Source organism: Salvelinus fontinalis, chromosome 29, assembly GCF_029448725.1.
Source record: "Salvelinus fontinalis isolate EN_2023a chromosome 29, ASM2944872v1, whole genome shotgun sequence".
Lineage (NCBI taxonomy): Eukaryota > Metazoa > Chordata > Actinopteri > Salmoniformes > Salmonidae > Salvelinus > Salvelinus fontinalis.
In genome coordinates this window covers 45,476,916-45,500,549 of record NC_074693.1, presented here as the reverse complement: position 1 = coordinate 45,500,549, position 23,634 = coordinate 45,476,916, and the positions used below count along the sequence as shown (strand labels likewise).

At 40.1% G+C, this 23,634-nt stretch overlaps 1 protein-coding gene across 2 annotated transcripts in view; it reads left to right on the top strand.

Moving 5' to 3' along the window:
- The window catches only part of LOC129828035 (ecto-NOX disulfide-thiol exchanger 2-like), a 226,361-nt gene that overhangs the window by 127,498 nt on the left and 75,229 nt on the right, over positions 1–23,634 (top strand). The window contains exon 3 of one of the 2 annotated variants that reach the window (XM_055889449.1): positions 10,250–10,381. The exons of the other annotated variant lie outside the window; for it this stretch is intronic. Coding sequence (XP_055745424.1) covers positions 10,250–10,381 — 132 coding nt within the window. The remainder of the gene's footprint in view (positions 1–10,249; positions 10,382–23,634) is intronic. 2 annotated transcript variants of the gene reach the window in all.

Here is a 23,634-nt window from a genome sequence, read left to right as displayed (position 1 = left end):
ACCCGTGACCAGCTCGGGAACCGGATTGCACAGCAGAGAAGGTACGGTGAGATTCGAAATGGTCAGTGATCTGTTTATTAACTTGGCTTTCGAAGACTTTAGAAAGGCAGGGCACGATGGATATAGGTCTATAACAGTTTGGGTCTAGAGTGTCACCCGTTTGTAGAGGGGGATGACCGCGGCAGCTTTCCAATCTTTAGGGATCTCGGACAATACGAAAGAGGTTGAACAGACTAGTAATAGGGGTTGCAACAATTGCGGTGGATCATTTTTGAAAGAGAGGGTCCAGATTGTCTAGCCCAGCTGATTTGTACAGGTCCAGGTTTTGCAGCTCTTTCAGCACATCTGCTATCTGGATTTGGGTGAAGGAGAAGCTGGAGGAGGCTTGGGCAAGTAGCTGCGGGGGGTGCGGAGCTGTTTGCCGGGGTTGGGGTAGCCAGGAGGAAAGCATGGCCAGCCGTAGAGAAATGCTTGTTGAAATTCTCGATTATCGTGGATTTATCGGTGGTGACAGTGCAGTGGGCAGCTGGGAGGAGGTGCTCTTATTCTCCATGGACTTTACAGTGTCCCAAAACTTTTGGAGTTAGAGCTACAGGATGCAAATTCTGTTTGAAAAAGCTAGTCTTTCTTTCTTGACTGACTATGTGTATTGGTTCCTGACTTCCCTGAAAAGTTGCATATCGCGGGGAATATGCTAGTGCAGTCCGCCACAGGATGTTTTTGTGCTGGTCGGGGGCAGTCAGGTCTGGAGTGAACCAATTGCTATATCTGTTCTTATGTCTACATTTTTTGAAAAGGGCATGCTTATTTAAGAAGGTGAGGAAATTACTTTTGAAGAACAACCAGGCATCCTTGACTGACGGGATGAGGTCAATTTTCTTCCAGGATACCCGTGCCAGGTCGATCAGATAGGCCTGCTCGTAGAAGTGTTTTAGGGAGCGTACCTGGTGGGTTCCTTGATAATTTGTGTGATATTGAGGGCATAGATTGTAGGACTGCCGGGGTGTTAAGCATATCCCAGTTTAGGTCACCTAACAGAACAAACCCTGAAGATAGATGGGAGCAATAAATTCACATATGGTGTCCCGGGCACAGCTGGGAGCTGAGGGGGGTCTATAACAGGTGGCAAACAGTGAGAGACATATTTCTGGAGAGATACATTTTTTAAATTAGAAGCTCAATGTGTTTGGGCATAAACCTGGAAAGTATGACAGAAAATTGTAGGCTATCTCTGGAGTAGATTGCAACTCCTCCCCCTTTGACAGTTCTATCTTGACGGACAATGGTGTAGTTGGGTATGGAAATCTCTGAATTTTTGGTGGCCTTCCTAAGCCAGGATTCAGACACGGCAAGGACATCAGGGTTGGCGGAGTGTGCTTAAGCAGTGAGTAAAACAAACTTAGGGAGGAGGCTTCTGATGTTAACATGCATGAAACCAAGGCTTTTTTGGTTATAGAAGTCAACAAATGAGAGTGCCTGGGGACACGCAGGGCCTGGGATAACCTCCACATCACCAGAGAAACAGAGGTGGAGTAGGATGAGGGTTCGGCCTAAGGCTATCAAAAATGGTCGTCTAGTGCATTGGGGACATAGAATAAAAGGAGCAGATTTCTGGGCGTGGTAGAATAGATTCAGGGCATAATGTACTGACAGGGGTATGGTGGGGTGCAGGTACAGTGGAGGTCAACCCAGGCACTGAGTGATGATAAGAGAGGATGCGTCTCTGGACGCGTTAGTTATGCTGGGTGAGGTCACCGCATGTGTGGGAGGTGGGACAAAGGAGGTATCTGAGGCATGTTGAGTGGGACTAGGGGCTCCGCAGTAAACCAAAACAATGATTACTATCCTAAACAACAGTATTCAAGGCATATTGACATTAGACATTTGAGAGAGACATAAAGCGAGGCATAAAGCAATCACAAGTGTTTATTGGGAGAGTTAGCTAAGACTACAACGGCTAAGACAACAACAACAGGTAAAATGGCGATGAATGGGCAGAGAGGGTTGGTTAACTACACACAGGGCCTGAGTTCGAGGCTGGGGCCGACAGATAAAAAAATATATAAACTAAATGGAGTACCGTGATTAATGAACAGTCCAGCAGGCATCAGCTATGTAGCCAAGTGATCATAGGGTCCAGTGCAGTGCACAGCAATAGATGGAACAGGGAAGCCGCGGGGTAGTCGTTACTACGCTAGCACGGGGGAGACACTGCGTTTAAAGTTAGCAGGCCGGGGTTAGTAGAAGCGTCTGCTCCGACATCCGGCAAAGGCCAGCACAGTGGATAGAGTTCCGTCGGCATGGTATGTTGCCTGTAAAAACAATTGGGCTCCTGCTCCGTTCGTCTAAAAATGGATCCTGAATTGACTATAGAAACAGAGGTTGTTTATCAAAAAACACTCCTTCCTGGAAGTCCTCAGCAAAAATACGTCAAAGACAAAAATCACAGTCTATGTGGCTGAGGTGTTTTTTTTTCTCTTCATCTTCAAGGTGAAGTTCTAAAAGATGAAGTCAAGCCCGGGTGCTTTAATGTGGTGTCTTTCATTAGCTGCACTTCCCCAGATAACTCAGCCCAGCTCTTCTCCAAGTGTCATCATTCTCCAAACAGATCTGATCTCCCCTATTAAAGTGAAGGATTTGAGAGAGTGATACACATGTAAGAAACACTCACCTATGAGCGGTAGAGAATGTCAAGAAAGACACACTGGACAAAACGTAAACACTAAGACCACATTAGAGAGTAGTGCTTCCTCTCCATTGTATAATGTCATTGCAAAGCACTCTGATGAAGCCAATGTTGTTCCACATTGTTCTGAATAGATGGCATTTCACTGCTCAACTCCTACCGAAGCACTGAGTGATGAATCAGTCCTTGCTTCCCGAGTTTAATCGCACAGCTCTTCAAAAGGGATCCGTTAGTTTAAGACTAAATGGTGATCTCATTCAAGATACAGTATTATAAGGGAAGCTAATTTACCTAATCAGGCTGTTAGCCTACAGTAATCAGATGGAGTTGCAAGGCTTTGATGTATGCGCTCACTGCTCATGTCAATATCATTATGCTATCAGAGTTCAGACCTGTATGATTTGTCCGGTTTGGAGGGAACACATGTGCGGTTGATTCATTCAGCTCAAAGGTAAAGCAAGTAGCACCAGAGTGATGTTGTATATGATAAAGATCATCTCTGGTGTGCCTGAACAATCAACAAGTAAAACATGTGAATAAAAATATGTTTTGGATACAAATATTTATTGCGAAAGAGGAAAAACTATTAGTGAAGTTAAAAACTATATTTACTTTTATCAGCCAAATTGTTGCAGCTGGATTTGATTAAGTATGCTATTCTAGCCTGTCTTCCAAACCTATCGGAGGGTTGGAGCTACTGTAACAGTAGGGCCTGTAGTTTGATGAGGAAGAGAGATAGGGGAGACCTCTGATGAAGGAGATGAGGCCGACCATTCCCCTCTGAAAGCTTGGCAGGATTAGGCTGAGGAATCGCCGGGTGCAGAGAGATCTGTGTCTTCAGGCTGCTTCTATCAGCTACTTCTGTCTGAACTCTCCTTTCAGTGGCCCTCATCCTAAATGAACAGATCTGTTATCTCCACCCCACTCTGAGCTCTCTCTGAGAGGTGCTCTGAGATGTGTTCATTATTAATAGATGAAAGGAGGGAAGAGGAGGCCACTCATACATCATTAAACATAAACACGCACACACATGTCTTTAGGTGGATGTGGATGCACACAGTAATGTATCCTATTCCTTACTTGGAATCAATACTCTCCACTTTTTAGTGTTCATCTAGTTGTGCTGATCTTGGATTCAGGTGGAAGGAATCCCCGCTGACACACGAACAGAAGAACAGAGCTGAACACAGATCTGCATCCACTAGATTAAGGTCAAACAAGCATCCATCCACTCCAAGAAAGCTATTTTGCGATGTATGCATTTTATTCTGCGCGGTGAGTGTTTTTCATGCGTAAGGCTGGACTGGCATCACTACTCTGTGGATTGTTTTTTAATGACAATGGCATTCGCCTCCTATATTATGATCATGCTGTGAGTCTAAGGCCCCACGATCAATATTCAAAGGAAATCAGAGACATTTGATGTAGATACGTGCAGTGGAAATTAATTAGATTCTGCACCATTTCACCCACCAATTTTCTGTTCAACAAGGACACATTTATAGGCTATTTGATAATTTTATGTTGATTAAACCCCTAATTATTTCTTACCAGGCATTACACTTTTCTGACAAACTATCATTAGACCTAATTTTCTTTATTTGGATGGTCCAGATTGCGATAGAAAATGTCTGCAATTTGCCATTAGTTCTCCCTCTCTCCCAATCTCTACTTCTCTCTCTCGCCTTCTCTGTCTACTTCTTTCCCTCTCTCTATCTTCTTCTCTCTCCCTCTCTCTCTACTTCTCTCCCTCTCAATCTCTACTTCTCTCTCCATCTCTCAATATCTACTCTCTCTCTCTACTTCTCTCTCCCTCTCTCTTTCTACTTCTCTCTCCCTCTCTCAATCTCTACTTCTCTCTAAATCCCTACTTCTGTCTGTCTGTCTGTCTGTCTGTCTGTCTGTCTGTCTGGCTGGCTGGCTGGCTGGCTGGCTGGCTGGCTGGCTGGCTGGCTGGCTGGCTGGCTGGCTGGCTGGCTGGCTGGCTCAGTTAGTCCTGAGTACAGTCTTCCTTCACTATTCTGGGGGTATATGACCATGATAGTGTTCCAGGAGACCTTTCTGTGTTAGAGGCTGTAATTGGCCTGTTAGCTGTTAAGACGTTGTCCTTTGTAAACTAAATGTCCCTGAGCTTCTCTTGGCCTGCTCGGAGGCCTCCAGCCAATGGGCCTTAAAACTGATACATTTCCCATCAGCACCCTGGGGGAGCCTTTACTGCAGTTCAAAAACCTTTACTGCAGCTCATAGGCAAGTAAGTCTGAGATCAGGCCTGTGGCAGTGTTTCTTATGCCATTACTTTGGCACGGTGGGGGTCCAGGTAGAGATTTGTCACTTCAATTATTTTCAAATGAAAACTTGTTTTTTTGCAGCTCTGGTGAATTTTTGGGCTTTTTTAAACTAAAACAGAATCAGATCGATCAAGGGCTCAGTGTTAATTGATTCTATTAAATCAATAATGGCTATAATTAAACAGCAAAATTATCGATTGTTTAGAACAATTCCTCACTAATCAGATTGCAGCCAAGTTTTCATAGCATAGCCCACACTATAGCTCCAGACTAAGCATAGTAACCCAATTTTATTACAATTTAATCCAGATTGATTTTGATCTACCTCTTTGACCAGTTAAATGTTGAAATAGAGGTTACACATTGAATCAATCCCTGACAAACTTTAGGCATTGAATTTCTTTTGTTAAATGGTAGAACAGGTTCAGTCTTAGACATATTTATATTCAGTGCTTCTCGTGATGACAGATGTGTATTTTCACTGGCTGAAGTTTCTTCTGGTTGGGCCAGCATGCGTGTGTGCTAGTGTTGATCTTTCCACTGCTGTTTGCTATTCAGACACACTCCCTCGGCTCTGTGTGGATGTGATCAAGTAAAAGAGAGCTGAGGGAACCATGCCAGACCTCTGTCCTCAAGGTCACTCTGTAAAGACCTAAATCCCAGAGGTCAGTGCCTAGGGAGGAAGGGAGGGAGCTAGCAAAGAACAGACTGGAGAGACCCTGTGTGTGACGTGGTGAAGTTGAACTCAGGTGCATAGAATGGACTAGATGAGGAATCAATGAATTTGGATAACGTAAAGACTTTATTATGCCAGACAGAGGTAACATCATTTGTCCTTTATTATACCAGAGAGAGGTAACATAATTTGTCCTTTATTATACCAGACAAAGGTAACATCATTAGTCCTTTATTATACCAGACAGAGGTATCAGCGTTAATTCTTTGTTATACCAGACAGAGGTAACATCACTAGTCCTTTATTATACCAGAGAGAGGTAACATAATTTGTCCTTTATTATACCAGACAGAGGTATCAGCGTTAATCCTTTGTTATACCAGACAGAGGTATCATCATTAGTCCTTTATTATACCAGAGTGTCAGGACCCGGTGAGAGAAAGTCACTAATAGTTGGCAGAACCCAGAAGATGAGGCAGACTCAGCAGTACTAGAGATAATGATTTAATAAAAGGACAAGATCTTCAGGCAAAGAATATAAATCCACCACGTCCAAAATAAAGCCAAGAGGCACAAAATGGATATCCTCCAAAATACAAAGAAACTCCACAAAGTGGTAAAAACAGCAGGGAAAAACAAACCTCAAAAGACTACTCAAAAATATACAAGAACTAAACCAGAGAACCTCTGGAAAATCCAATAAGAGAACTATATGTTTCACACAAAAAGGCTTGGGCTGGGGCTGGGTGCTAACATACAAACACTGAGCAAAGAACTGAGGAACACACAGGGTTTAAATACTAACAAGGGAACGACACACAGGTGCAAACAATAAAAGAGCAAGGAAAAAGCAAAAGGTTCAAAAAAGGTGCAATGGGGACATCTAGTCCAAAACCTGACACAGAGAGAGGTAACATAATTTGTCCTTTATTATACCAGACAAAGGTAAAATCATTAGTCCTTTTTATACCAGACAGAGGTATCAGCGTTAATCCTTTGTTATACCAGACAGAGGTATCATCATTAGTCCTTTATTATACCAGAGAGAGGTAACATAATTTGTCCTTTATTATACCAGACAAAGGTAACATCATTAGTCCTTTATTATACCAGACAGAGGTAACATCATTAGTCCTTTATTATACCAGACAGAGGTAACATCATTAGTCCTTTATTATACCAGACAGAGGTAACATCATTAGTCCTTTATTATACCAGACAGAGGTATCAGCGTTAGTCCTGTATTATACCAGACAGAGGTATCAGCGTTAGTCCTTTATTATACCAGACAAAGGTAACATCATTAGTCCTTTATTATACTAGACAGAGGTATCAGTGTTTGTCCTTTATTATACCAGACAGAGGTATCATCATTAGTCCTTTATTATACCAGACATAGGTAACATCATTAGTCCTTTATTATACCAGACAAAGGTATCAGCGTTAGTCCTTTATTATACCAGACAGAGGTATCAGCATTAGTCCTTTATTATACCAGACAAAGGTATCAGCGTTAGTCGTTTATTATACCAGACAGAGGTATCATCATTAGTCCTTTATTATACCAGAGAGAGGTAACATCATTAGTCCTTTATTATACCAGACAGAGGTATCATCATTAGTCCTTTATTATACCAGACAGAGGTATCATCATTAGTCCTTTATTATACCAGACAGAGGTATCATCATTAGTCCTTTATTATACCAGACAGAGGTATCATCATTAGTCCTTTATTATACCAGAGAGAGGTAACATCATTAGTCCTTTATTATACCAGACAGAGGTATCATCATTAGTCCTTTATTATACCAGACAGAGGTATCATCATTAGTCCTTTATTATACCAGACAGAGGTATCATCATTAGTCCTTTATTATACCAGACAGAGGTATCATCATTAGTCCTTTATTATACCAGACAGAGGTATCATCATTAGTCCTTTATTATACCAGACAGAGGTATCATCATTAGTCCTTTATTATACCAGACAGAGGTATCATCATTAGTCCTTTATTATACCAGACAGAGGTATCATCATTAGTCCTTTATTATACCAGACAGAGGTATCATCATTAGTCCTTTATTATACCAGAGAGAGGTAACATCATTAGTCCTTTATTATACCAGACATAGGTAACATCATTAGTCCTTTATTATACCAGACAAAGGTATCAGCGTTAGTCCTTTATTATACCAGACAGAGGTATCATCATTAGTCCTTTATTATACCAGAGAGAGGTAACATCATTAGTCCTTTATTATACCAGACAAAGGTATCAGCGTTAGTCCTTTATTATACCAGACAGAGGTATCAGCATTAGTCCTTTATTATACCAGACAGAGGTGTCATCATTAGTCCTTTATTATACCAGACAAAGGTAACATCATTAGTCCTTAATTATACCAGACAAAGGTAACATCATTAGTCCTTTATTATAACCAAACAGAGGTAACATCATTAGTCCTTTATTATACCAGACAAAGGTAACATCATTAGTCCTTTATTATACCAGACAAAGTCCTTTATTATACCAGACAAAGTCCTTTATTATACCAGACAAAGTCCTTTATTATACCAAACAGAGGTATCAGCGTTAGTCCTTTATTATACCAGACAGAGGTAACATCATTTGTCCTTTATTATACCAGACAGAGGTATCAGCATTAGTCCTTTATTATACCAGACAGAGGTATCAGCATTAGTCCTTTATTATACCAGACAGAGGTATCAGCATTAGTCCTTTATTATACCAGACAGAAGTATCAGCATTAGTCCTTTATTATACCAGACAGAGGTAACATCATTAGTCCTTTTATTATACCAGACAGAGGTATCAGCATTAGTCCTTTATTATACCAGACAGAGGTATCAGCATTAGTCCTTTATTATACCAGACAGAGGTATCAGCATTAGTCCTTTATTATACCAGACAAAGTCCTTTATTATACCAGACAAAGTCCTTTATTATACCAAACAGAGGTATCAGCGTTAGTCCTTTATTATACCAGACAGAGGTAACATCATTTGTCCTTTATTATACCAGACAGAGGTATCAGCATTAGTCCTTTATTATACCAGACAGAGGTATCAGCATTAGTCCTTTATTATACCAGACAGAGGTATCAGCATTAGTCCTTTATTATACCAGACAGAAGTATCAGCATTAGTCCTTTATTATACCAGACAGAGGTAACATCATTAGTCCTTTTATTATACCAGACAGAGGTATCAGCATTAGTCCTTTATTATACCAGACAGAGGTATCAGCATTAGTCCTTTATTATACCAGACAGAGGTATCAGCATTAGTCCTTTATTATACCAGACAGAAGTATCAGCATTAGTCCTTTATTATACCAGACAGAGGTATCATCATTAGTCCTTTATTATACCAGACAGAAGTATCAGCATTAGTCCTTTATTATACCAGACAGAGGTATCAGCATTAGTCCTGTATTTTACCTGCACATCAGCTGCCTCGGAACAATCAGTTCGCTACTCAAGTGATTGGACAGGGCACACACATGGTACACACACACACACACACACACACACACACACACACACACACGCACACACACACACACACACACACACACACACACACACACACACACACTGCATCAGTGTTAGAAGGCACAGTGGACCTTTTGAAGTCTGAAGTGTTGTCTTCAGCCCTCCTCCTCATTAGCACCCACTGTTTATTTTGGCACCATGAGGCAGAAGAGCAGTTTAGTCCCACAGCCAGCCGTCACACTTTACCCGTCCGTCGGAGTGGGAGGTCAAATAAAGTAGAGAAAGAAAGCCCATTTAGGGTTGTGAAATTGTTTGGTTTGTCAGAAAACGGTGGTCGTTGAATTTCGTGATCTGTTTACTTTGAGCCTTTTACTAGAGGGATCTGTATGTGTTTGCGTCACTGTGTAAGACGTTACACTTGGCAGAAAACCAGACCGCCGTGGGCTGTATGAATAGATGTGTGTTGGTAGCAGTTGGCCAGAGATGATTTAGTTTCAGAAGCCCTAATGCCTTATAAATTCCCTTCAGTGTCTGGATTTCAGTTTTTATTATTACCGTAATGTTTTGTGTTTGCTGGATAATTATTGTTATTTACTGTGACAGTCAAACATAAACCAGCTTTTCTCTCTCACTGGCGTTTTATTGGGTAGATTCTGTCAAAGGAGTGTGTCCTTGGGAGTGTAACTGTGTGTGTGTGTCTGTGTGTATGGTGTTAGTCCTCTTGTTCCTTCTGAGAGTGTGTGGTGTCGGTCAGGGAGGAGAAGCAGCATCATCAGGAGGCTCTCTTAGTAGAGGTCAGAGGTTCAGCTAGGAGGAAGATTGAACCTCTGAATACAATTAAAAGGGTGTGTCACTGTACCGATGGCCTCTCTCTCGCCACTCTGAGAGCACAAAGATGAAGTATACCTCTCTGTATTTGCCAGACATGAGTAAATACTCTATTTCCTTTCCTTTGTAACGCCTCACAGGTTTATAGAAGATATTAAATAGGAAATGTGAGGAAATCGAACAAAGCAGACAAAAAGATTTGAGACCATATCTGATTGTACCATATTCTGACTGACTCTCGCTCTCTTTTGCAGAAGGGATTCATAGCTTGTCCATGGACTCCAGCCCAATGACAATGCCTATGTCAGACCCCAACGCCTGGGCCACAGCTATGAACAACCTGGGCATGGCTCCCATGGGCATGACAGGACAACCCCTTATGTCAGGTACAGCTACTGAAGTTATAACCATAATCCAGTTATAGCACTAACCATACATCTACTGTAGTTATAACACTAACCATACCTCTACTGTAGTTATAACCCTAACCATACCTCCTCTACTGTAGTTATAACACTAACCATACATCTACTGTAGTTATAACACAAACCATACCTCTGCTGTAGTTATAACCCTAACCATACCTCTACTGTAGTTATGACACTAACCATACCTCTACTGTAGTTATAACACTAACCATACATCTACTGTAGTTATAACACTAACCATACCTCTACTGTAGTTATAACCCTAACCATACATCTACTGTAGTTATAACACTAACCATACCTCTACTGTAGTTATAACACTAACCATACATCTACTGTAGTTATAACACTAACCGTACCTCTACTGTAGTTATAACACTAACCATACCTCTACTGTAGTTATAACACTAACCATACCTCTACTGTAGTTGTAACACTAACCATACCTCTACTGTAGTTATAACCCTAACCATACCTCTACTGTAGTTATAACACTAACCATACCTCTGCTGTAGTTATAACACTAACCATACCTCTACTGTAGTTATAACCCTAACCATACCTCTACTGTAGTTATAACCCTAACCATACCTCTACTGTAGTTATAGCCCTAACCATACCTCTACTGTAGTTATAGCCCTAACCATACCTCTACTGTAGTTATAACCCTAACCATACCTCTACTGTAGTTATAACCCTAACCATACCTCTACTGTAGTTATAACCCAAACCATACCTCTACTGTAGTTATAACACTAACCATACATCTACTGTAGTTATAACACTAACCGTACCTCTACTGTAGTTATAACCCTAACCGTACCTCTACTGTATATAACCCTAACCGTACCTCTACTGTAGTTATAACACTAACCATACCTCTACTGTAGTTATGACACTAACCATACCTCTGCTGTAGTTATAACACTAACCATACCTCTACTTTAGTTATAACCCTAACCATACCTCTACTGTAGTTATAACCCTAACCATACCTCTACTGTAGTTATAACACTAACCATACCTCTACTGTAGTTATAACACTAACCATACCTCTACTGTAGTTATAACCCTAACCATACCTCTACTGTAGTTATAACCCTAACCATACCTCTACTGTAGTTATAACACTAACCATACCTCTACTGTAGTTATAACACTAACCATACCTCTACTGTAGTTATAACCCTAACCATACCTCTACTGTAGTTATAACACTAACCATACCTCTACTGTAGTTATAACACTAACTATACCTCTACTGTAGTTATAACCCTAACCATACCTCTACTGTAGTTATAACCCTAACCATACCTCTACTGTAGTTATAACACTAACCGTACCTCTGCTGTATTTATAACCCTAACCATACCTCTACTGTATATAACCCTAACCATACCTCTACTGTATATAACCCTAACTATACCTCTACTGTAGGTATACCTCTACTGTATTTATAACACTAACCGTACCTCTACTGTATTTATAACACTAACCATACCTCTACTGTAGTTATAACACTAACCATACCTCTACTGTAGTTATAACACTAACCATACCTCTACTGTATTACAACACTAACCATACCTCTACTGTATTTATAACACTAACCATACCTCTACTGTATTTATAACACTAACCATACCTCTACTGTATTTATAACACTAACCGTACCTCTACTGTATTTATAACACTAACCATACCTCTACTGTAGTTATAACCCTAACCATACCTCTACTGTAGTTATAACACTAACCATACCTCTACTGTATTTATAACACTAACCATACCTCTACTGTATTTATAACACTAACCATACCTCTACTGTATATAACCCTAACCATACCTCTACTGTAGTTATAACACTAACCATACCTCTACTGTAGTTACAACCCTAACCATACCTCTACTGTAGTTATAACACTAACCGTACCTCTGCTGTATTTATAACCCTAACCATACCTCTACTGTATATAACCCTAACCATACCTCTACTGTAGTTATAACCCTAACCATACCTCTACTGTAGTTATAACCCTAACCGTACCTCTACTGTATATAACCCTAACCGTACCTCTACTGTATATAACCCTAACCATACCTCTACTGTAGTTATAACCCTAACCGTACCTCTACTGTATATAACCCTAACCATACCTCTACTGTATATAACCCTAACCATACCTCTACTGTAGTTATAACCCTAACCGTACCTCTGCTGTATTTATAACACTAACCATACCTCTACTGTAGTTATAACACTAACCATACCTCTACTGTAGTTATAACCCTAACCGTACCTCTGCTGTATTTATAACCCTAACCATACCTCTACTGTAGTTATAACACTAACCATACCTCTACTGTATTTATAACACTAACCATACCTCTACTGTAGTTATAACACTAACCATACCTCTACTGTAGTTATAACCCTAACCGTACCTCTGCTGTATTTATAACACTAACCATACCTCTACTGTATTTATAACCCTAACCATACCTCTACTGTAGTTATAACCCTAACCATACCTCTACTGTAGTTATAACACTAACCATACCTCTGCTGTAGTTATAACACTAACCATACCTCTACTGTAGTTATAACCCTAACCATACCTCTACTGTAGTTATAACCCTAACCATACCTCTACTGTAGTTATAGCCCTAACCATACCTCTACTGTAGTTATAACCCTAACCATACCTCTACTGTAGTTATAACCCTAACCATACCTCTACTGTAGTTATAACCCAAACCATACCTCTACTGTAGTTATAACACTAACCATACATCTACTGTAGTTATAACACTAACCGTACCTCTACTGTAGTTATAACCCTAACCGTACCTCTACTGTATATAACCCTAACCGTACCTCTATTGTAGTTATAACACTAACCGTACCTCTACTGTAGTTATGACACTAACCATACCTCTGCTGTAGTTATAACACTAACCATACCTCTACTTTAGTTATAACCCTAACCATACCTCTACTGTAGTTATAACCCTAACCATACCTCTACTGTAGTTATAACACTAACCATACCTCTACTGTAGTTATAACACTAACCATACCTCTACTGTAGTTATAACACTAACCATACCTCTACTGTAGTTATAACCCTAACCATACCTCTACTGTAGTTATAACACTAACCATACCTCTACTGTAGTTATAACACTAACCATACCTCTACTGTATTTATAACACTAACCATACCTCTACTGTATTTATAACACTAACCATACCTCTACTGTATATAACCCTAACCATACCTCTACTGTAGTTATAACACTAACCATACCTCTACTGTAGTTACAACCCTAACCATACCTCTACTGTAGTTATAACACTAACCGTACCTCTGCTGTATTTATAACCCTAACCATACCTCTACTGTATATAACCCTAACCATACCTCTACTGTAGTTATAACCCTAACCATACCTCTACTGTAGTTATAACCCTAACCGTACCTCTACTGTATATAACCCTAACCGTACCTCTACTGTATATAACCCTAACCATACCTCTACTGTAGTTATAACCCTAACCGTACCTCTACTGTATATAACCCTAACCATACCTCTACTGTATATAACCCTAACCATACCTCTACTGTAGTTATAACCCTAACCGTACCTCTGCTGTATTTATAACACTAACCATACCTCTACTGTAGTTATAACACTAACCATACCTCTACTGTAGTTATAACCCTAACCGTACCTCTGCTGTATTTATAACCCTAACCATACCTCTGCTGTAGTTATAACACTAACCATACCTCTACTGTATTTATAACACTAACCATACCTCTACTGTAGTTATAACACTAACCATACCTCTACTGTAGTTATAACCCTAACCGTACCTCTGCTGTATTTATAACACTAACCATACCTCTACTGTATTTATAACCCTAACCATACCTCTACTGTAGTTATAACCCTAACCATACCTCTACTGTAGTTATAACACTAACCATACCTCTGCTGTAGTTATAACACTAACCATACCTCTACTGTAGTTATAACCCTAACCATACCTCTACTGTAGTTATAACCCTAACCATACCTCTACTGTAGTTATAGCCCTAACCATACCTCTACTGTAGTTATAACCCTAACCATACCTCTACTGTAGTTATAACCCTAACCATACCTCTACTGTAGTTATAACCCAAACCATACCTCTACTGTAGTTATAACACTAACCATACATCTACTGTAGTTATAACACTAACCGTACCTCTACTGTAGTTATAACCCTAACCGTACCTCTACTGTATATAACCCTAACCGTACCTCTACTGTAGTTATAACACTAACCGTACCTCTACTGTAGTTATGACACTAACCATACCTCTGCTGTAGTTATAACACTAACCATACCTCTACTTTAGTTATAACCCTAACCATACCTCTACTGTAGTTATAACCCTAACCATACCTCTACTGTAGTTATAACACTAACCATACCTCTACTGTAGTTATAACACTAACCATACCTCTACTGTAGTTATAACACTAACCATACCTCTACTGTAGTTATAACCCTAACCATACCTCTACTGTAGTTATAACACTAACCATACCTCTACTGTAGTTATAACACTAACCATACCTCTACTGTATTTATAACACTAACCATACCTCTACTGTATATAACCCTAACCATACCTCTACTGTATTTATAACACTAACCATACCTCTACTGTATTTATAACACTAACCATACCTCTACTGTATTTATAACACTAACCATACCTCTACTGTATATAACCCTAACCATACCTCTACTGTATTTATAACACTAACCATACCTCTACTGTATTTATAACACTAACCATACCTCTACTGTATTTATAACCCTAACCATACCTCTACTGTATTTATAACCCTAACCATACCTCTACTGTATTTATAACACTAACCATACCTCTACTGTATTTATAACACTAACCATACCTCTACTGTATTTATAACACTAACCATACCTCTACTGTATTTATAACACTAACCATACCTCTACTGTATTTATAACCCTAACCATACCTCTACTGTATTTATAACACTAACCATACCTCTACTGTATATAACCCTAACCATACCTCTACTGTATTTATAACACTAACCATACCTCTACTGTAGTTATAACACTAACCATACCTCTACTGTAGTTATAACACTAACCATACCTCTACTGTAGTTATAACCCTAACCATACCTCTACTGTAGTTATAACCCTAACCGTACCTCTACTGTAGTTATAACCCTAACCGTACCTCTACTGTATTTATAACCCTAACCATACCTCTACTGTATATAACCCTAACCATACCTCTACTGTAGTTATAACCCTAACCATACCTCTGCTGTATTTATAACACTAACCATACCTCTACTGTATTTATAACACTAACCATACCTCTACTGTAGTTATAACACTAACCGTACCTCTGCTGTATTTATAACACTAACCATACCTCTACTGTATTTATAACACTAACCATACCTCTACTGTAGTTATAACACTAACCGTACCTCTGCTGTATTTATAACACTAACCATACCTCTACTGTATTTATAACACTAACCATACCTCTGCTGTATTTATAACCCTAACCATACCTCTACTGTATTTATAACACTAACCATACCTCTACTGTATATAACCCTAACCATACCTCTACTGTATATAACCCTAACCGTACCTCTACTGTAGTTATAACACTAACCATACCTCTACTGTAGTTATAACACTAACCATACCTCTACTGTATATAACCCTAACCGTACCTCTACTGTAGTTATAACACTAACCATACCTCTACTGTAGTTATAACACTAACCATACCTCTACTGTAGTTATAACACTAACCATACCTCTACTGTATTTATAACACTAACCGTACCTCTGCTGTATTTATAACACTAACCATACCTCTACTGTATTTATAACACTAACCATACCTCTACTGTATTTATAACACTAACCGTACCTCTACTGTAGTTATAACACTAACCGTACCTCTGCTGTAGTTATAACCCTAACCATACCTCTACTGTAGTTATAACACTAACCATACCTCTACTGTATATAACCCTAACCATACCTCTACTGTATATAACCCTAACCGTACCTCTACTGTAGTTATAACACTAACCATACCTCTACTGTAGTTATAACACTAACCATACCTCTACTGTATATAACCCTAACCGTACCTCTACTGTAGTTATAACACTAACCATACCTCTACTGTAGTTATAACACTAACCATACCTCTACTGTAGTTATAACACTAACCATACCTCTACTGTATTTATAACACTAACCGTACCTCTGCTGTATTTATAACACTAACCATACCTCTACTGTATTTATAACACTAACCATACCTCTACTGTATTTATAACACTAACCGTACCTCTGCTGTATTTATAACCCTAACCGTACCTCTGCTGTAGTTATAACCCTAACCATACCTCTACTGTATATAACCCTAACTATACCTCTACTGTAGGTATACCTCTACTGTATTTATAACACTAACCGTACCTCTGCTGTATTTATAACCCTAACCATACCTCTACTGTAGTTATAACACTAACCGTACCTCTGCTGTAGTTATAACACTAACCATACCTCTACTGTAGTTATAACACTAACCATACCTCTGCTGTATTTATAACACTAACCATACCTCTACTGTATTTATAACACTAACCATACCTCTACTGTATTTATAACACTAACCATACCTCTACTGTATTTATAACACTAACCGTACCTCTGCTGTATTTATAACCCTAACCATACCTCTACTGTATATAACACTAACCGTACCTCTACTGTAGTTATAACACTAACCATACCTCTGCTGTATTTATAACACTAACCATACCTCTACTGTAGTTATTACACTAACCATACCTCTGCTGTAGTTATAACACTAACCATACCTCTACTGTAGTTATAACACTAACCATACCTCCTCTACTGTAGTTATAACCCTAACCATACCTCTACTGTAGTTATGACACTAACCATACCTCTGCTGTAGTTATAACCCTAACCATACCTCTACTGTAGTTATAACACTAACCATACCACCTCTGCTGTATTTATAACCCTAACCATACCTCTACTGTAGTTATAACACTAACCGTACCTCTGCTGTAGTTATAACACTAACCATACCTCTACTGTAGTTATAACACTAACCATACCTCTGCTGTATTTATAACACTAACCATACCTCTACTGTATTTATAACACTAACCATACCTCTACTGTATTTATAACACTAACCATACCTCTACTGTATTTATAACACTAACCGTACCTCTGCTGTATTTATAACCCTAACCATACCTCTACTGTATATAACACTAACCGTACCTCTACTGTAGTTATAACACTAACCATACCTCTGCTGTATTTATAACACTAACCATACCTCTACTGTAGTTATTACACTAACCATACCTCTGCTGTAGTTATAACACTAACCATACCTCTACTGTAGTTATAACACTAACCATACCTCCTCTACTGTAGTTATAACCCTAACCATACCTCTACTGTAGTTATGACACTAACCATACCTCTGCTGTAGTTATAACCCTAACCATACCTCTACTGTAGTTATAACACTAACCATACCTCCTCTACTGTAGTTATAACCCTAATCCTAGACTGGTTTCTGTAGTCTGTGGATCCTGCATTCCTCACGTTTGCCTCCGTAGGCCATTTGTCGTGTCTATTAATATAGGCATGCAGAGCTGAGTCAGCCAGATAGAGTTCTGACTCTATTATCAGTCTGAGGACTTGAGAGCCACACAGCTCATTTCCAGACAGTTGGGAGGATCTTTGGCAGTTTCATCCCTTATTTGCAAAATGCTCATGCAACTCAATTTGTTTCTATTTTGCCATCCACACCACTACTTTATTGATTTATACAAAACTTGTTGAGTTTTGCAGAGCATTACAAGCTATGATTTAGCCCTAAGAGATTAACCAGAGGATCCTTCTAATTTACAAAAAGGGCAGAATCATCCTCTGCCTACTGTCGTATGTCATCATGTGTCACTTGGACAGGTGAACCATAGGAACATGGCAATAGACTGTAGCGCTCACTGTCGGTCGCCATCTTGGCTCTACCGAAGACTGTTTGCTTAGTGGCAGAGCCCACAGTTATCATGTGTACCTCAGACAGTTGAAATTACAGTGGCAGAGCTCACAGAAATGTCATCATCATGAATCACACTGTCAGTTGAACCATTTAGGGGTCTCATTGAACAGTATCCACAAAGCGACTCAGAGTAAAAAACTGGTGGTAAGTGCTGAGTATAGAGACTTTTTACTCCTATTCTTATGGGGGAAAAAATAAAACCTATGCATGAAGCCTCTTTAAGTCATAAATCACATCTAGTCGACAGATAATTGGAACGCATCGTGAGCTGTCCTAACCCGTTAAGTTACCAGCAGATGTCTTCGTAATGGAAAAATGTGGTGAGTCAGTGGTTCCTGCGCCACATGCAATTGCTTTGGAATTGTTAAAATAATGTGGTAATTCTATTTGATCCGATCCATAGATAATCTAGATCTACATGGAACAGTATATCTTATGCCTTTGACAATGATTTACGAGGCTTATTTCACATGACAAATAGCAAATAGGCTAATAAATAAACTTGTTTTTATTATTTAATTACCTAAATCATGTTATTTCAAGATATACCTTTGGAGCACAATATCACGTTGGTAAAAAAATATGCCTAATTGTGCATGCCTATAAATTGGGCAATTAAAGGCATCTAGGGCTTAGGTTTACTTTGATTGTTCTAGATGAAAATTATAGACCTTTCAAATGCTGTATGCAACGACAAGCGATTTAGAGTTGTTAAACGGCAGTGAAGAGTTTGTTTATAAACTCAGCAATAGGCATGCTGCAAGGGGGCATGAGGACTGCAGTTGTGGCCAGGGCAATAAATTGCAATGTCCGAACTGTGAGACGCCTAAGACGGCGTTACAGGGAGACAGGACAAGACAGCTGATCGTCCTCGCAGTGGCAGACCACGTGTAACAACACCTGCACACGATCGGTACATCCGAACATCACACCTGCGGGACAGGTACAGGATGGCAACAACAACTGCACGAGTTACACCAGGAACGCATAATCCCTCCATCAGTGCTCAGACTGTCCGCAATAGGCTGAGAGAGGCTGGACTGCGGGCTTGTAGGCCTGTTGTAAGGCAGGTCCTCACCAGACATCACCGGCAACAGCGTCGTCAATGGGCACAAACCCACCGTCGCTGGACCAGACAGGTCTGGCAAAAAGTGCTCCTCAATGACGAGTCGCAGTTGTCTCATCAGGGGTGATGGTCTGATTCGCGTTTATCGTCGAAGGAATGAGCGTTACACCGAGGCCTGTACTCTGGAGCGGGATCGATTTGGAGGGTCCGTCATGGTCTGGGGCGTGTGTCACAGCGTCATCGGACTGAGCTTGTTGTCATTGCAGGCAATCTCAATGCTGTGCATTACAGGGAAGACATCCTCCTCCCTCATATGGTACCCTTCCTGCAGGATCATCCTGACATGACCCTCCAGCATGACAATGCCACCATCCATACTGCTCGTTCTGAGCCCGGATCTCAATCCAATTGAGCACGTCTGGGACTTGTTGGATCGGAGGGTGAGGGTGAGGGCCATTCCCCCCAGAAATGTCCAGGAACTTGCAGGTGCCTTGTTGGAAGAGTGGGGTAACATCTCACAGCAAGAACTGGCAAATCTGGTGAAGCCAATGAGGAGGAGATGCACTGCAGTACTTAATGCAGCTGGTGGCCACATCAGATACTGACTGTTAATTTATATTTTGACCCCCCCTTTGTTCAGGGACACATTGTCTGTGGAACTTGTTCAGTTTATGTCTCAATTGTTGAATCTTGTCATGTTCATACAAATATTTACACATGTTAAGTTTGCCGAAAATAAACGCAGTTGACAGTGAGATGACGAAATCTAAAAGTAACTTCTCTTTGCCATATATGTAAAATAGCCGACATAAACCCTACAAATAAAAACATTGCATACTGCAGGTAGAAAATATCCGGATTAAAATAAATATCCTATAAATCACATTAGCTATGCATGGTCTGTCTGCAAGGAACTTGACACATTGTATCAACTATTGTATTAACTTGGTCCAGCCTGACGCTCATGCTAGCAAACTTACAACATTGTATAAAACATTCTGGGCCCTCAGTTTCCCATGCCAATGAGCTCTGGACAGACAGACACAGCTGTAGGGTGTTTTGCGTAAGGGATAAGAAGTTATCTGGTAGACCTATTTTATAACGTTTCCACCGGATCAGAGTATGACATTTTTTCCCCCTTTACTGCTGAGTGGTTATCGAAATGGCGAGAGCTGGAAAGATTTTTCATATCGGCTACGTTGAGGAATGATTGTCATTCTCAATGGATGTAAAAACAGACCTTGTTTACTTGCTGTTCGAGGCAAAGAACAAATACTTTGAGAAGCTCCACAGTGATGGTGAGTTAAGGCAATCAGAAATAATATCTGATCCCCAAATGGGGATACTTATCGGCCTACATTTGCATGCAGGCCAGGTAGACTAGTCCTATTTCTATATGTGTAATTAGTTGCGTGTCCTTACTCGAGATTGACAGGAGCGCTCTAAACAAAAGATAATGAATAAATTGACAACTCGTAAATGGAATGAAATAAATCAAAATTGTAGCCTAGGTGGTGTGCTCTGCAAACAATGTGTCCACTCCTACAATGACAATGGTAAGTCTCTAATAATAATACTGTATATTGTCTGCATTAACAGAAATGACCGTAATCAAACAAACATTGTAGATGAGAAATTATGTGACTTAACGGTACATGTACTGCTGGTCATACTGGTGTGCCATCCCCCGTGGCTTCCGCAATGGATTAGTCTACTCAGACAGGCGTGAATCAGTGTGCCAAATAGTTTTGTATATACAGTGCATTTGGAAGGTATTCAGACCCCTGGACTTTTTCCACATTTTGCTGCGTTACAGCCTTATTATATAATAGATTCAATGAATTTGTTTCCCTCATCAATATACACACAGTACCCCCATAATAACAAAGCGAAAATAGGTTTTTTGAAATGTTTGCAAATTGAAATATCACATTTACATACGTTTTCAGACCCTTTGCTATGAGACTGGAAATTGTGCTCAGCTGCATCCTGTTTCCATTGATCATCCTTGGTAAATTCAATTGAATGGACATGATTTGGAAAGGCGCACACACACACCTGTTTATATAAGGTACCACAGTTGACAGTGCATGTCAGAGCAAAAACCAAGCCATGAGGTCAAACAAATTGTCCGTAGAGCTCTCAGACAGGATTGTGTCGAGGCACAGATCTGGGGAAGGGTGCCAAAAAATGTCTGCACCATTGAATGTCCCCAAGAACGCAGTGGCCTCCATTTTTCCTAAATGGAAGTAGTGTGGAACCACCAAGACTCTTCCTAGAGCTGGCCGCCCGGGCCAAACTTAGCAATCAAATAACATTTGATTTGATTTGATCAGGGGAGAAGGGCCTCGGTCAGGGAGGTGACCAAGAACCCGATGATCACTCTGAGCGCCAGAGTTCCTCTGTGGAGATAGAAGAACCTTCCAGAAGGACAACCATCTTTGTAGCACTTCACCAATCAGGCCTTTATGGGAGAATGGCCAGACAGAAACCAATCCTCAGTAAAATGCACGACAGCCCGCTTGGAGTTTGACAAAAGGCACCTAAAGAACTCTCAGACCATGACAAACAAGATTCTCTGGTGTGATGTAACCAAGATTGAACGGTGAAGCATGGTGGTGGCAGCATCATGCTGTGGCCTGTGGGGATATTTTTCAGAGGTAGGGACTGGTAGACTAGACATGATCGAGGGAAAGATGAACAGTGCAAAGTACAGAGAGATCCTTGATGAAAACCTGCTCCAGAGTGCTCAGGACCACAGACTGGGGTGAAGGTTCACCTTCCAACAGGACAACGACCCTAAGCACACAACCAAGACAACGCAGGAGTAGCTTCAGGACAAGTCTCTGAATGCCCTTGAGTGGCCCAGCCAGAGCCCGGACTGTAACCCAATCGAACATCTCTAGAGAGACCAGAAAATATCTGTGCAGCGATGCTCCCCATCCAACCTGACAGAACTTGAGAGGATCTGCAGAGATGAATGGGAGAAACTCCTCAAATACTGGTGTGCCAAGTTAATTGCGTCATACGAAAGAAGACTCAAGGTTGTAATCGCTGCCAAAGGGGCTTCAACAAAGTACTTAGTAAAGGGTCTGAATACTTATGTAAATGTAATGTATCTTTTTTATTTTCAATAAATTGAGAAAAATGAATAAAAATGTGTTTTTGCTTTGTCATTATGGGGTATTATGTGTAGATTGATGAGGGGGGTATATAGTTTAATCAGTTTTAGAATAAGGCTGTAACATAACAAAATGTGAAAAAAAAAAGGCAAGGGGTCTGAATACTTTCCAAATGCACTGTATATTTGCCTCTGCTCTACAAAAAAAAACGTTCATTCGACCAACAGTCTATCAACTAAACAATGGGGTCAGCCCTACATGATTCCTAGGACCTTTTCTGAGATGCTTTGTGTATACGGGCCCAGAACTCCTTCTCGACTCATGACGTTCCATTAGCGGTTGTTTAATGCTTTGGAAGCGAGAGGTTGAGATGAATGAAACGCAATAAGGTGCTACGCTTCTGGTGTTTTATTACTTGTTAAATATCATTAAAAGAACTGCGGGGCATTGATCACTTTACCATTACATTTATAATTCACCATTTCACCCCGCCATCTACAATGATTTATGCAGCCATGTGTCTTTTTTCTGTCCTTATTATAATATCTTCTTTCCCAAAGCCTTTTATAAACCACATCCTTCAGCTTGTTGAAAAGCACATTCATGTCAACAGAGCTACTGAATTATAGGCCTCACGGCAACTACACTCCACCACATATTTCAAATGAAGTGGGCACGGAGGACGCTAATCCCACCTACTGGGTTTTTCCCTATTTCATTTCATGTCTACAGTTTACTGAGCTTCTTCCAGACTTAGCAAACTCCCCGTCCTAGTTTACTGTGCTGCCTATGCAAAATAAAGTTAGATTTTTGTTG